This window comes from Puma concolor, chromosome D3 (assembly GCF_028749965.1).
Source record: "Puma concolor isolate L17-30 chromosome D3, mPumCon1.1.hap2, whole genome shotgun sequence".
Taxonomy (NCBI): Eukaryota; Metazoa; Chordata; class Mammalia; order Carnivora; family Felidae; genus Puma; species Puma concolor.
In genome coordinates this window covers 53531467-53547089 of record NC_141678.1, presented here as the reverse complement: position 1 = coordinate 53547089, position 15623 = coordinate 53531467, and the positions used below count along the sequence as shown (strand labels likewise).

Genomic DNA, 15623 nt, shown 5'->3' with positions numbered 1-15623 from the left:
ATCATAAAAATAACAAACTCTAACCTGCTGCACTCAACTCTTCAACAGACCCAACAAAGACGTCCTGCGTGAACACCGGTTCGTTGTCATTGACATCAAGAACTTTAATGCGCAGTTCTAATGGTTTCTCAAGGTTGTTTCCTTTTTCGTCCAAAGCATAACCAACGAGCTGAAATCATGACATAAATAATAGAAGAGATGAAATGTAAGCTAAGGTAATTAAATTACCACAATATAAAAACAAAACAAATCATAACTATTATTTATCAAAGAAAAACTACAAACTAATAAATGTAAAGCTGTTCTTCTCACCAGAAAACTTGGCGTTTCTTCTCGATCAAGAATGCTGGTAATGTTCAATTCTCCAGTGTCTTTATTAAAGACAAACACACCAAAAGGTGGCTCTGTGATCCCTTTTCCGGTATATTTGTATGTGATTTTTAGTCCTCTTTCTTCTGCAATATCAGAATGTATCTAACATAAAAATAACAGAAGAATGCCTCAAGTTAAACTCTCTATAACTTACATGTACATATTTTGAATGAAAAATTTCCCTCTGAAGGTTTCATAATCTTGATAGGAGGCCGGGAGGGGGGCGGTGGAGCACAAGCACTCAAGAGAAGATGTGCTTATGTAAGAGAACCTGGGTTCAAATCCTGTCTCAGCTACTTACCAGTTACATGACACTAAGAGTTACTTAATCTCTCTGCACCTCAGTGTTCCTGTCTGTAAAGTGGAGAGATACTACTGTCTACCCCTTAGGGTTGTTATGAAATTAAGATATCATTAGGGGTATATCTTGGGAGGACAGATTTTAAATTTAGCACATGAGGTAAAAATTGCAGAGTCAAAATCACCTTTATAAATGCATTCAATCATCTGGAAAGTCTGAAAATGTATCCTTTTATAGAAGGATTAAAGTTTTCAAGGTTTAAAAAAAAAAAAAAAAGTCAAGTCCCTTCCCTGCTTGGAATGCCTCAGGAAAGTCATCCATCTAACCCATTTCTAATGCCTTTCCTGGTTGTCATCTTCATTTTCTATAAACAATTTCATTTGTGTCTATAATTCTTCACTAGTAAATGTGTCTCTGTGGCCCCTATTGGTTCCTTAATTTTCTCCTTCAGACATCATAGAAGCCATTGCCACTCACCTCACTGGTCACTTCTTTGTCCTGAAATCTCAGGATAGGCACATTTCTTTGCCATAGATATCCCAACATGCACTGGGGCTGGGAAATTGCTGCTGAGAATAACCAAGGAAATAGCAGATGGGGGGTGGGGGGTGGGGATCCAACCTCCAGTTCTACCAGCTCTGTTCCTGGAGTGGAATGATAACCTGGGGCACTACCACGATTACCTTTCACTGAGCTTCTGTCTTTCTGTCTTTCTCTTTCTCTGTGCTTCTCTCTTTTTTTTGCCAATTATATGCATACACACACACATACAGTATTTATAAAGAATATTCTAGATCTTTATGTACTAATGATATATTAATCATTCTACTCAGGTTAAAAATAAACAAAACTGTGTGTAAACATAATTGTTGGTTTGTCTGTATATGTGTGTGTACATAAGAGTATGTAAATATACACATATTTATGCATTTCCTAAGATTTGGAAGATGCTACACTGTTCACACTATTACCTCTAGATAGAGAATGTAGAAAGTTGGGAAAATTCCACAAGACCCTTTGCTTTTTATGTAAATTTTACTCTTAACAACTTGCATAATTAAAAACAGTAAGAACAGCTAATGCCTGTTGAACCCCAAAGAATCAATGCATTTTGGGGAAACCTATTGAAAGAATGTGTGAATGACTCAGACATCTCAGAAAACCAAACAAAAAAACTTAATTGCTTGTATACATACTAAAATTTTGGATTTTCGAAGGCTTTTGTGAAAACATGCTGCTAGACAGAGGAAATTTTTGTCTTCTCTTCTGGAGCCGCTCTTCTTTGAAGGAGCTCTTCCTGAACAATGTTTACGATATTGGGAAGATAAAGACAACACCAGGATATGAACATGTATTCATTCACACAAATGTTTCTTGAGCACCTACTGGATGTTGGGGTACAGGGCATGAGCTATTAGCCTAAGAACTAAGCCCTTGCCTTCAGGAAGCTTCCACTCTGCTAAGGGAGCCAGACAACAAGCAAGCAACGTATGGCGTGTCATGTAGTGGAATGCACCACAGCCGGGCTGAAATAGGAGTAAAGGGATAGAGAGAGACAGGGTGAGGCAGGGAAGGGAACTCTTTTAGGAGATGACATTTGGTCAGAGGCTTGATGCTGTGAGATACTGCAGTTATCTGTGGGGAGGGGATTCCAGGCAGAAGGAACAACAAGGGCAAAGAGTGAGGGGCCGGAAAGAGTTTGTCAGTTTGGGGATGTAGGAGAGTGGGAGACGCGGGGTGATAGGAGCTGAGGTTAGAGAGGAGGTCTTGTATAAGACTTCTTGTAGACCAGAGTAAAGAATATTCCTTCCACTGCAGCAGGAAGCCACTGAAAGGATTTCACTAAGGGGGTGAGCATGCTTGATTTGTCTTTTCAAAAGATCACTCTGGCTGCTTTCTGGAGAATGGACTGTAGCTGGGTCGGGGGTGGTATGAGTGAAGTAGGCAGACAAGGTCAGGAGCTCTTTTGCTAAATCAGAGATGACCCTGACTCGGATGATGAGGGTGGCAAGGCAGAGAAGTGAGTAGATCTGGAGTATATTTTGGGGGTAGAACTGATAGTACCTGCTACATTTTAGAAAACTGGATGGAATTATAGTGCCATTGACCGAGATGGGTAGAACGGATGGAGAACAAACAGCTTTAGGGGAAAAATCAAGGGCTCAGGTTTGCACGTGTAAATCCGAGATAAAAAGTATCGGGATTACCATCTAATTTATCAAAAAATAGGACACTTTGAGGGGCGTTTGGGTAGCTCAGTCTGTTAAGCCACTGACTTGATTTCAGATCATGTCATGATCTCATGGTTCGTGAGTTGGAGCCCTGCATAAGGATTCTCTCTCTCTCTTTCTCCCTCCCCCAATCTCTGCTCCTCCCCTGCTTGCGGGCTCTCTCTCAAAATAAATAAATAAACTTAAAAAAAACATGACACTTGAGAGTGAAAGGAGAGTTATTAATTATTAGGCCAGGACAATGGGCATAAACCAAGACTGTCTCAAGCAGGATGCACGGTCACCCTCCCTATTAGATACTAGTTCTTTTCATTGTGAAAATATATATAAAAATATACTTTTTATATGTAGGGTGGCAGAATATTCCATTCTGGTGTACGATGATGATCTTGAGCTGATGACAACTGAAAAGCACATTCAAAAAAAGGTCTGCCTTTCCTCTGTGTGCCTAAAAGCAGGACATAAATTTGTAACGGTGTGTTCCCTTCCTTCTCTATCAGGAAGGACAAAAGTGAATCATCGGAGATAACTTTAGACCCTTATCCTCTTAAAGATGGCACCAGGCACCCACATAACAAACTGTATTAACCAGTCTTTTCCACCACTGTTTTCCCACATACTTGCCTTCCCACAATTTGCCATCCCTAGAGATTCAAGGACTTTTTCTTTTTGTCTTGTCACTTCTCTAAAAGTTTACCATTGCCTTGTTAAGATGCTTTATAAGCCCCAATTCTCACCAAACTTTTGAGTCCTTCATCTCTGAGTACCTCCATGTATTACAGGAGCAATACATACATTAATAAACTTGTTTGTTGTTTTCCTGTTAATCTGTCTTTTGTCCATCCAATTTATAGGGTGCTGGGAGGGGTGGGTAGCAGGAAAAAGTATCTTTCCTCCCCTACACCAAATATCCTCTTTTGAATATTGTAGCCCTCTCTGTTAAATAAAGGTTCATCTAGTGTCAGATCCCTAACTCTTAGTTGAATCAGAGCCCCAAATTATATACTACATTCAGAATATTTTCATATTCTGAGTCTTTAAGACTCAGTAAATACATTATATAATTTTCCTTAAATTTTAAAATGAGAGTCTTCTCCCACTGTATTTCAATCATATACATATATTTCCTATTTCTCTGTAGAAGGTACCTTGGCAATTGGATTCCTTTTGGATAGATCCTCTCCCTCTCGAAGAGCCACAGGGGCAGTGATCCAGGCACGCTTTTGCCGCATTAAGTGAGTGTGTTTAGGAAGCAGATTATTTTCATTTCTTGTGTTTAAGGCCTACAACAATAAAATATTGTCAAAAATTATTAAGTATCCTAAGACATTGGTAAGGTATTCTGTAATTTATTAAAACTTTAAAAATAGTTCTGCAAATCTTAAGGTATAAATTTCATATTTTTTAACAGGTTTGATTTTCAAGGAGGAAATATACACAATAATGATATATACACTATGGAGTTCTAGTGAACTCCATAGGCATTCAGGAAATTGGCTCTACACTGGTAGAACAGTATGGTTTTGTTTTTATCAGTAAGAAAAGATTTCCCAGAGTGAAGTGTCACAAAGTCTCATTAAAGTGTCCAGACTAAGGTCCAAGATGGAGTCACCTATGCCAAACCTCACATCAACAAATTGGAACTTAACAAATTTCTGTGCTAGGCTCTCCCAGAAAAGGAAGGCATAGGCCAAGCAATCAATAACTACCGGATCAGCACATTATCTGCCCCAGCTCCAAACTGACTGCTGTAACCAATCAGCAAATACCCAGTATAACTTCCTATCCTTGCTCACTTTGGTATATAAAACCCTTTCATTTTGCACAATTCTTGAAGATCCTTTCCATTTTCCAGCCTGGATACTTCCCTGTTCATGAATCACTGAATAAAGCCAACCATATCTTTTCAAGATCTGTGATTGCTGGATTTTTCTTTTAATAGGCTAAGTTAGTGACCATACACATTGGCAAATTAAAAAATAATATATACTGTGTTAAAAATTCTTTGGTTTTTTTTTTTTTTTTTTTTTTTACTGAAAATGAAGTTTAATTTTTCTGTGGTGGCTTACAGTTTAGAAATGAATTATTAAATGTTTTGAAACTAAATCTTAGTAACTAACCTGTGGTATCAATTTAACTAAAATAGAGTGAAAGTGTCAGTTAATGAATTTATTGTTTAAAGCATGAAGTAAAGAGTTAAATTGCCCATCTTTTGTTTTCAGAACCTTAAGTAGAAAAGATTTATTCTATACATTTTCAGTTGGGCTTTAATAGACAAATATTTTATCCAAGGAAAATTTCAACACAGCTGACCTAGTATATTAAGATCAGATAGGATTATTGTACTAGGTTTATCATTTTATTTATTTTGTTGCTCTACATAACAAGTATTTTTTTCAGACACTGGTTATCACTAGGTCATTGATTTTTTTTGCCGTTGAAAAATTTTTCTGTAACTTAAAAAATTAAATTATGTAATAAAACAATAAATTAACATTAAAGTTCATAATGTAAAACTATTAAAACTTTATTTTTTCTCATACTTCAGAGTATTCACTGTTAATTGCTTAATGAATATCTTTTATGATTTTTTCTTATGACCATACAGTTGCACATGTATAAAGCTCTTCTTCCTATAAAAATGGAATTATACTCTGCATCTTACTCTGCCCCTTGATTTTTCATTCAGTACCTCATCATGGAGATTCTTCATGTACCGTAAATTGTTTTACCATTCTATTAACGAACATTTAGATTGTCATAAAAATGCTACATTGAACATCCCTGGATATATGGTTCCTGTGCACATGATAGAGTGGGAATTGTTAGGTGTAAGGGGGTGTGCATTTTTAATATATGTGCTGCCGAAGCGAGAACAGGGAGTGTGCATTTTTAATCTGGTACGGCATAGCCAAATTGTCTTCCATGAAATTAAGCCTCTGAGTCCAAAAGACAGAAGTAATCCCCTCGGTTCCTTACCTCTAAATGGAGTCCATTTCCAAAGTTAAAGCAGATCTGGAAAATAAAATTAGTTATTTGTTGTTTAATGTAATTTATCACTCAATTCAGTATAAATCCTTTGTTAATTAATAACTTACCACCTAACACATTATAGATATTTAAAAAAGGTTTAACCACCACCATTACTATCCTCTTTTGTCAAAAGGAAACAAATTTTAATTTTCCCCTTTGCCTCCTTGCCACGACCAGGGCTAGAGAGAGGAATCTACACTCTTTTGATCCACACTGCCTCCTCCAGGAAACTCAGAACACAACTAATATCTGAAGAACAAAAACAGGAACTCTTCATCTCGTGTTCTCAGGTACGCACATAACTTTCCTCAAGGCCTTTAGTATGAGATGCACCCTCTACTCCTGGCCCAGCTAACTCCCATCATCCCTAGGGTCACCCACACGACTGCCCATATTTGGACGTCACACCTAAGTCCCCCCAACCCTTTTCTTTCGTTCTTATCAAGCACTGTCACACTTTGGGCTTCATCATCACACAGAAGTAAATATAGTTGCAGTTACTCTAAAATCTGCCCAATAAACTCCTATCCTTTTGACTTTTGCTGTCCTTTCTTTATAGTCTATTAATCTCTTGGTTTCATTTATCCCTTGGCTTACTCTAGACCAGTTCTTTCTCACATGATAGCCACACATGGCTATTTACACTTAAATTTAAATTATTTGAAATTAATAATTCATTTGCTCACTATCCACATGAGGCTAGTGGATTGAGAACGTTCCCAACATTAGGCAATGCTAGTAGATTACTGCCAGCCATTCCAAAGATGTTGTCAATGACTCTGCGACCCCTCATTCTCTTGACTTTCTAACATTCCTGCATCACCTTTTCACTAACTCTGTAAGCTCATTATTCTCTTTGATTCTGACCCTGTACTGGCAAAACTGGTAGACGAGGCCATGGAGGCTGAATGGATCCATCACATCCATTCACTCTCCAATAGCTGCTCCCTCCTCAGGGGTGGAGGCTCCTTTCTAGGGTGACCATATGTTTCCATTTGCCCAGGAGAGTCTGGATGACACCTGCTGTACTGGCACCCCAACTGTTATGACCCATTCACTCTCAAATGTGTGCTCATTTAGACTATACATTTTACAGTTGCCTTATCTTTGTTTCTCTTATAGTAGCCCTATAATACCATTCTGAACGTCAGGAGACTGCCCCAATCACACGGACCCACACCTCTGAACGCATTCACTCTTAGATCACCCCACTTCTCATTTGATATTGTATCTACAATTCTCCTTTCCTTCCCGGCCTTCTCCAAGACAGAGGTGTCCTGATGCCCTTCCAAAGTCAAACATCGTCTGTGTGATTTATCTTCACCTTTTCTACTTATTCTCCTACATTTACCTTCTCAAGAACCTTGCTCCTTCCACTAATTTTTTTTATCTTCACTCATCACTGGCTAATCAAACATGTTTATTTCCTTCCCGTTGACTAGCCAAATATATTAAGATCTTCCCTACCTGTCCCTGTCTCTGCTAACATTTAATCTGCTACATATTCTTTTTTGTACTATGACTCCAAGCTGAAATTGTCTATATTTATTGCCTTCACTTCCCCACCTTCCATTTGTGCATTAATTCCTTATAATCTGCCTTCAATTTGGATTTTCTTGGTCTTGTTTGCCTTTTCTCATCTACATCTCAGGTCACATGGGTCCACAAAGGCCTTGGTGATAAATCATGGAAAATAAGGCTTTCTTCAAAATTTCTAGGTCTCTTTCACCTATTCACATCTCTTTGAAGGCTCCTTGCAGGGTCTGTTCTACATGTGGATCCTTCATCTTTCTTTCTTTCCTCTACCTTCGACATGTTCTTATCTCTACCCCTGCAAAGAGAAATTCCAGGATGCTCAGTCTCTAGTCTGAGCTTCTCTGGGGCAGACAAACAACCACGGCTAATTTTCGATTTTATGGCCAGATATATTATTTCTTCCTCACTTCATCCTCTCTATTATTGGCTAGGAATGCCACAGACATCTCTACTCAAAGTTATGCTCCCCAAGTTCACGTATTTTCAAAGGTGGCACGGTATGAAAAACAAGCAAAAGCAATGCTGAATGGATTATACTTCTCTGCATGTTTTTCTGGTGGGAATTTTTGAAAGGGAAGAGTAGTGACTAGATCCAAGATTCCTCAGTGTCACATCAGGAGACACTTTTAAAATGTAATGTATTCCTTGCCTAACCATTGATTTTTTTACTTTGTACTGGCCATATTGAGGGATAGATAAAAAAGTTACCACTTTTATTCTTCCCTAAACTCTTATTTGGTCTAGCAAAAAAGGTATAATAGTTACATGTTATTTTATTAAATGTTATCATCCTAAATATCATTAGTAGATAAATAAAAATAGTTCTCTATTCAAATGCAAACTCTTTATGAGAGTATTTCTTCATTGATTTTTTTTTTTTCCTGGAATGTACTTTTTAGATGTTTTTAGATGTTATTTGTAAGAAATGTAGACAATCATATGGTTATAAACAGTGTTTCTTAAACTTTAACATGCATTTTGCTCACCGGGGATCTTGTTAAAAATAAAGATTTCAGTTCAGCAGGTATGCAGTTCAGTCTTATACCCTGCATTTCTACTAGCTCTTAGGTGATTCTGACATTGTCAGTTCTTGAGTAGCAAGAACCGTAGAATGTTATAGGAGTAGCAGTTGTTCATTTAGGATTAAAGACATGAAGTTTGCCTTATTTACTACTGTCTCAGTAGTTAACACAAGAAACTTTGTCATTCCTGATTGGTAATATCTTGAATGCAGAGAATCTTTTATTTCATGAATTTAATATTAAGTCTTTAATTGAAAATATATGCAAAAGTAGAGTGAATGGTACAATGAACACTCAAAGCAATACTTAGTTTCAATTAGCTAGCACACACTTAAAAATAGATTTTTTTAAGGGGTGCCTGGGTGGCTTAGTGGGTTAAGCATCTGACTTTGGCTCAGGTCATGATCTTGTGGGTTTGTGGGTTCGAGCCCTGCGTCGGGTTCTGCGCTGACAGCTCAGAGCCTGGAGCCTGCTTCGGATTCTGTGTCTCCCTTTCTCTCTCCCCCTCCCCTGCTCGCACTCTCTCTCTCTCTCTCAAAAATAAACATTAAAAAATTTAAAAAATAGATTTTTTTTGAGATTTAGGAATGACTTTAGATTTGCATAAATGTTGCAAAGATAGTGCAGGGTTCCCTTGCCCATTTTCCCCACTGACTTCTTAAATAGCTACTGTACACTTGTCAAAATTAAGATACTGACATTGGTATATTTATAGAACGTAGAGTTAGCTGAATTCCAGACTTAATGTCCTTTTTCTGTTCCAGCATCCAGGTAGCATCCCATACTACAACTGGGATATCTCCTCTGGTCTGTGACTGTTTTTCAGTCTTTCCCTGTTTATGATCCTGACAGTTCTGATACCGGCCAAATATCCTGTAAGATGTCCTCCAATTTGGTTTTATCTGTTGATTTATTTCACGATCAGACCAGGGTGATGTGCTTTTGGAAAGAACACCATGGAGTGGTGAAGTGCCCTTTTCATCACATTGTATCAGGGGTACAGGATAGCCATATGACGTTGTTGGCTAAGGTAGCCTTTGCAGGTTTCTCCACTGTGAAGTTCTACTTTTCCCTTTCTGTACTCTATTCCTTGCAAGTGAGTCACTAAGTCTAGCTCTCCTTTAGGGTGGGGACTGGGGGAGGAGAGAGATTAAGCCTCACTTCCTATGAGAGAGGCATGTATACATATTACATGGGATTCTTTGGCAGGAAAGCTTCATTTCCTCTTCCCTCATTTGTTTATCCATTTAATCATTTATATCAGTATGGACTCATGCATATTTATTTTATTCTGTGGGTTATAAACCAATACTATTTTATTAATTTTGTGGTTCAAATCAAATAGTTCCAGCTTTGGGCACTGGAAGATCTTTCAGGTTAGATTCTGTTCCTATGTTTGACATGTTCCCACCTTTTTGTATTTTGAGCTCTCCCTTACTGTCTAGCATCACAAGATGTTCCAGGGCCATCTTCTATTTCTCCTATTTCAGCTTTATAATGTGCCATTTCTCCAAATAGCCCTGAATTCTAATAGGGGGGGAATGGTATTAAGAAGCCAAGATCTGGACAGAGATGTAGTACACCCATTATGAAATTGTTCCCAGTCTCCTCAGCCACTTTTTCAGGTGAATCATAAAAACAGAGTTTTTCTTAACTTTGTTATTACAGAAAAGACTCTGTTGTAATTATTTTTGACAAGCAGTATCAGCTGGTGCAAAGTGCATGACTTAGGAAACAGTCATACCTAGATTAAAATCCTGATTCTGCTCAATAAATTGCTCTAATTTGTTTCCTTATGTGTAACATAAGAATTAATAATACATCTGTGGCAGACATTTTCAATTGTATAGCTAATTGTCATTTCCTCTCATTTTAGCATTTACAAAACCCCATTTTGTTCAGGTAGCAGGTAGACACTGCCCAGGTGATGGAGCTGAGTAATGATTGGTATATGCCAAAGCGTCATAGTCTCCTTCACTTCGATGGTGACTAGTTTATGCGTAAATGTGTGTATTAGTCAGGTCAGGCTGCCATAACAACACTATAGATTGGGTGGCTTAAACAACAGAAATTTATTTCTGAGAGTTATGGAGGCTGGAAAGTCCAAGATAAGGTACTGGCGAAGTCAGTTCCCAATAAGGACTCCCTTCTTGGCTTGCAGACAGCAGCCTTCTTGCTATGTCCACACATGAAGAGGAAGAGCTTGAGCTTGGGCTCTCTTGTCTCTTCTTGTAAGGGCACTAATCCTATCACTTTGGGAGTTAGGGCATCTACACAGGAATCGGGGGTGGGGTGGGAGGACACAAACATTCAACCTAGAACAATGTAGAAGAGAATTTTGGCCAATGAGATATCTGGAGAGCCTGGAAATGACTCTCCTCTTTGATAAGAAGAGAAGTATATGTACAGCCTCTCTTTTTACTTTCTTCTGGAGATTGCTGAGCAAGGACACGACATTTGGAATGGCTAGAGCCATCTGTGACCACGAGGAGAGAGCTAATAAAATGACAAGAGAAACCAAACTGAAACCATAACATCTCTGAGGTAAAAAATTGGTCAAAACTGGGACCACCCCATCTATGGACCATTTTTTAGAGATATTAAACATTATTTTTGTTTAATCTACTTTCAGTTGGGTTTTGTTACTTGAATCTGAAAGCACATATTGCAGGGTTATAGTGCATATTGAAAGATACAACATATGAGAGTGATTATTGCAGTGATTGGCATATAGCAGGCATTCAGTAAATAGAACTATGATGGTATTTCCTTAATTCTATGATCTGCATTTTCTTCATCTTAAAATTTCTGAAATTTGGATTCATTCATGCCTTCAAATTCCTGAGCTTCTATAATATGCTATGGTATGTTCTTATCCTCTTGGATTCTTACTTGTTCGAGAGACAGACAAAAATAGGCTGTGATAGCTGTAAAGAAAATTAAAGCAGGGACAGTGTGGTAGAGAGTGATTTAGGACTGTGAGGAGGCTCTCAGAAGAGATTCTATCTTCATAGAGACTGGAATGGAATGGGGGAGTAAGTCAGGCACACCTTCTGGCAAATGGAAGGGTCAGGCATGGGGGAGGAATGGTATCAGTAATCCAGGTTGATGCTGCAAGAGGGAAGTGAGTCAGTGGAGATGATGTTAGGGCTTTTGGGTGCTGATCGTCCTGTTTCTTAATCTGGTTGCTGATCCTATGCTATGTTCGGTTTGTGAAAATACAGCAGTTCAGTACACTTGTGATTTGTATATTTTTTCTTGTGTTATAAGAAAAAGGTACAAAAATTGATGTGCATCTTAAAGCTGAGGGTGTCACGGAATAGTTCTACAAATAGTTATGTAAATGCTATCTGCATTTTTATAGCACCTACAGCAGTAGCCTGTTCTCACAGACACTTAATAAAATATGATGGACTGAAATAATTGCTCCACACTTGCACAAAACAGAAACAAAAAACAACAAAAAAACCAAGAGAATTGTACTAACATTTTGTTAATTGTGAGACTGCTTATTTGATTAAGGAAATAGTTAAGATCTTAACTACTCCTTTCCACTTACTCCAAGTAAATAATCTGGATGTTTCCAGAGCACTTCCTTAATTTGTACAAGCAGTTCTCAGTGGGGGGGGGGGGGGGGGGGGGGGGAGATTTCATATACAACTTCCTCCCCCACCCTGGAGCCATCTGGGACATTTGGTAACATCTGCAGACATTTTTGGTTTTGAAACGAGTGTGGAGGGCAGGGAGGTTGTCAAACCACGGTGAGGTGCTACTGGCATCTAGTGGGTAGAGACCAGAGATGCTGCTCAATATCCTATTATGCACAGGATAGGCTCCCCCAACAAAGCATTATCTGGCTCCAAATGACAAAATGCTGAGGTTGAAATACCTTGATTTAGACCATGTGTCTTTGATAGGAAGCTACTATAATACCTAACCAAGAAGGTCATATAAATTTCAGGAGACCATGGATTTATGCAAATTTCCAAATTGCAGGCAATGTAAGTGGAATAACTGACACTCTGACTTCTGTCCTCCATTCCTACTTCTTCCCATTTGCCTTTGAACATTTCCAGCTCTGTAAGTTTAAGTGACATCCTGTGGGGATGTGGTTAAAGGGTTTCAAGCATCGCAAGAATGCCTGGACGAGATGACCATTATGGCTTCTCCCAAGTATGAAATCTATAGTTTTTTTCTCACAGGAACTTGGCGACAGAAAAGTTTCATGTGCAAAATGCCTTTAATACTGAAGAGAGGGGAGCCTGGGTGTCTCAGTCGGTTAAGCATCTGGCTCTTGACTTCGGCTCAGGTCATGATCTCACGGTTCGAGGGTTTGAGCCCCGCTTCAGGCTCTAGCAGTGCAGAGCCTGCTGGGATTCTCTCTCTCTCCCTCTCTCTGCCCTTTCCCTGCTCACACTCACTCTCTCTCTCTCTCTCTCTCTCAATAAATGAATAAACTTAAAAAAAAAAAGACTGAAAAGGAAAAATAAACTTCTAGTCTTTGCACCCAAAGAAGTCGTATTTTTATATAAACCATAAAAATCCTTCAAAAGCTTATCCAATTTACTAAAGTTAAAAAAAAAGTTTTTATTTTTACCACTGGATCCTACTCATCTTGTCAAACTGGACTTCCTGGTAACTGGCAAGAAAATAATTTTTCTTTTGGCAGAGGCATGAGGGCAAATCAAACATCACTGCAAAAAATGATTAGTCAATGTACTGTTTGTTCTCAAGGTCAGCACCTTTAAAAGACTTCCTATTATGAAGTCACCTTTATGAGTTTAACAAGCAGAATTCAGGAGGACTTATGAATCACTAGATGACATCTCCTCCTGATTGATTCATTTTTGATCTGAAATAGATGATCTTGAAGATTTATTCCATGTTTCTGAGTCCATAGTAAGGTGACTCCTTACACGTTAATATCTCAGACCAGTAGATATCTTATTAGAGATAAATGTAGAGGGATACAAAGTAGTTTAAACACCATTCCAAACTTGAGGCATTCTATTCTAATGGCTTATTTCTATTCTGGCAAGTCAGTAGTGTGGTCAATAGACAATCTTAAGGACTCAAATAGAGATGATCTAGCATGTACCTGTTGTTGTTAGTTAGTCAAACTCATGCCCATCCCCTGGATAATCACAGAAACACCTGTGTTATTCTCCATTCTCACCCACCCTTTCAAAGAAGAAGAAGGTGTTAAAATTCTTTGTTTCTCCATTTTACTGTGTGGAAGGCAAAACCAGAAATTGCTCCCAAGGATCCTTGGTTTATCCCCAATCCATTCCTAAGCTTTGTCAGCTTTGGCGAAAATAATCTAATAGAAATAAGATGACATTAGGGCCATGGATGCCACTTGTTTATTTCCATGATCGCATATCCTGATTTTTCTATTTGTATAGACAGAGCTAGACTAGCCTCTGTAGCCCCAAGAAGGTCGTGGCAGGACCTCTGTAATGACATAAACTTAGGTTCAAGTGACCCAGTGCAGTAAGCACTCTTACTGCAGTAAGATTACCAGTAATTTTGGTGAGCTACTCTGATCAACCTGATAGGGTCAGATTTATGTTAGAATTTCACCTACTATACTCTTTCTCTTAATCTTGCTTAATTTTTTTTTTCTTAAGGGAGGGGACGTAGTTTTTACAAAATGTCTTTTTTTATGGCTAAACATTATAATTCATTTAGAAAATACCAACTTAAAAATGTCTATAATATTTTATTCAACTTATATGTGACCATACATTAAAGACAATTCCTAGAGTAGCTTTATTAAAAAAAACTAATCACGGGGGACCTGGGTGGCTCAGTCAGTTAAGCATCCGACTTTTGCCCAGGTCATGATTTCATGGCTCATGGGTTTGGGCCTTGCATTGTTCTCTGTGCTGACAGCTTAGAGCCTGGAGTCTGCTTCAGATTCTGTCTCTGTCTCTCTCTGCCCCTCCCCCACCCACACTCTCTCAAATATAAACATTAAAAAAATGTAAAAAACAAAAAAACTGAATTTATATATACACTTGTATTTGTTTTCACAGTTGGTACTTAAAAAAAACCTCAATAGCCAAGAAAAGCAGTATTTTTAACTTTAATGTTTCAATTCTGAGCTTGAATTTTAGATAGTAAAACTACATACTTTAAGACTGAATGTAATAAATTATATGATTTGTCATAACCTTTCACCTACTCTTATAATGTTTGGGCTAATCTTAATGTAACAAATAGGGCTTTGAGTGAGTCATATTGATGACTTTAAAGAAGCTTTAAAGAAGAAGATATTTTCTTTGGAATTATTAACTGCCCCCCAAAATTTTAAAATGTGGATTTGGCAATGCTGTGCTACCCTTGAGTTGTTAGGTCACATTACGAATTCTTACTTCAAGTTGAGTTTTGTGTCATCATAGACTGCTCCTATATCTTCCTGGATATAGACATTTAAACTGAAGGTCCATAAAAGTCCATGTTATTTTATTTGGTCCTTAAAACATTTTTTTTTTTTTTTAAATCAGAGTTGCTAACAAGTAATTAAATGTAAGCTTTTAAAATATTTAATCTTTTTTCTTCCCAATTATTTTCTAATAGGGATGTTAGCAGTGGTTCTCAAGCTTGAGTGGCATCAGAATCGCCTTGTTAAAATACAGACTGCCAGGTTCCAGCAGAGAATTTCCAGTTATCAGTCTGTGAATCGGGGGGCATAAGAATCTGTAGTTTCCTGGTTATGCTGATGCTTAAGGTCTGATCACACTTTTGAAAACCATTGTATAAAACCAGAGTAGCAAAGGAAAGGGAAGAATGAGCCTGGATAATTCATTGACTGGATAATAAATCCTCAACTACAAAGATGTGTGAAACGATAGATTCTAAACTAGGAAATACAGGAACTGAGTGATTTCTATCACAAGAAGATTTTTCATTTTAGAAGTAGTAATCAATATAACAGGATTACTTTAAATAGTGTTTCCTCCTCTTTTACATCTTTTCTAGTTTAAGTTTTGCTGATCTTGAGCATTTATTATTTTTGAAATATTTTACCATTTTATCGTTATTTGTTTTCTATAACTGCTATGAATGCTTTTGGAATCAGGAAAAATCTTAGTAAATCTATATAAATTATCTCACATAATTTGA

At 37.8% G+C, this 15623-nt stretch overlaps 1 protein-coding gene across 1 annotated transcript in view; it reads right to left on the bottom strand.

Annotated features, from left to right (window-relative positions):
* The window catches only part of DSG2 (desmoglein 2), a 50011-nt gene that overhangs the window by 23620 nt on the left and 10768 nt on the right, over positions 1-15623 (bottom strand). The window contains exons 2-5 of the mRNA XM_086682674.1: positions 5884-5919; positions 4053-4187; positions 313-474; positions 25-169 (exon numbers count right to left, since the gene is read on the bottom strand). Of these exons, the coding sequence (XP_086538800.1) occupies positions 25-169; positions 313-474; positions 4053-4187; positions 5884-5919 (478 nt within the window). The remainder of the gene's footprint in view (positions 1-24; positions 170-312; positions 475-4052; positions 4188-5883; positions 5920-15623) is intronic.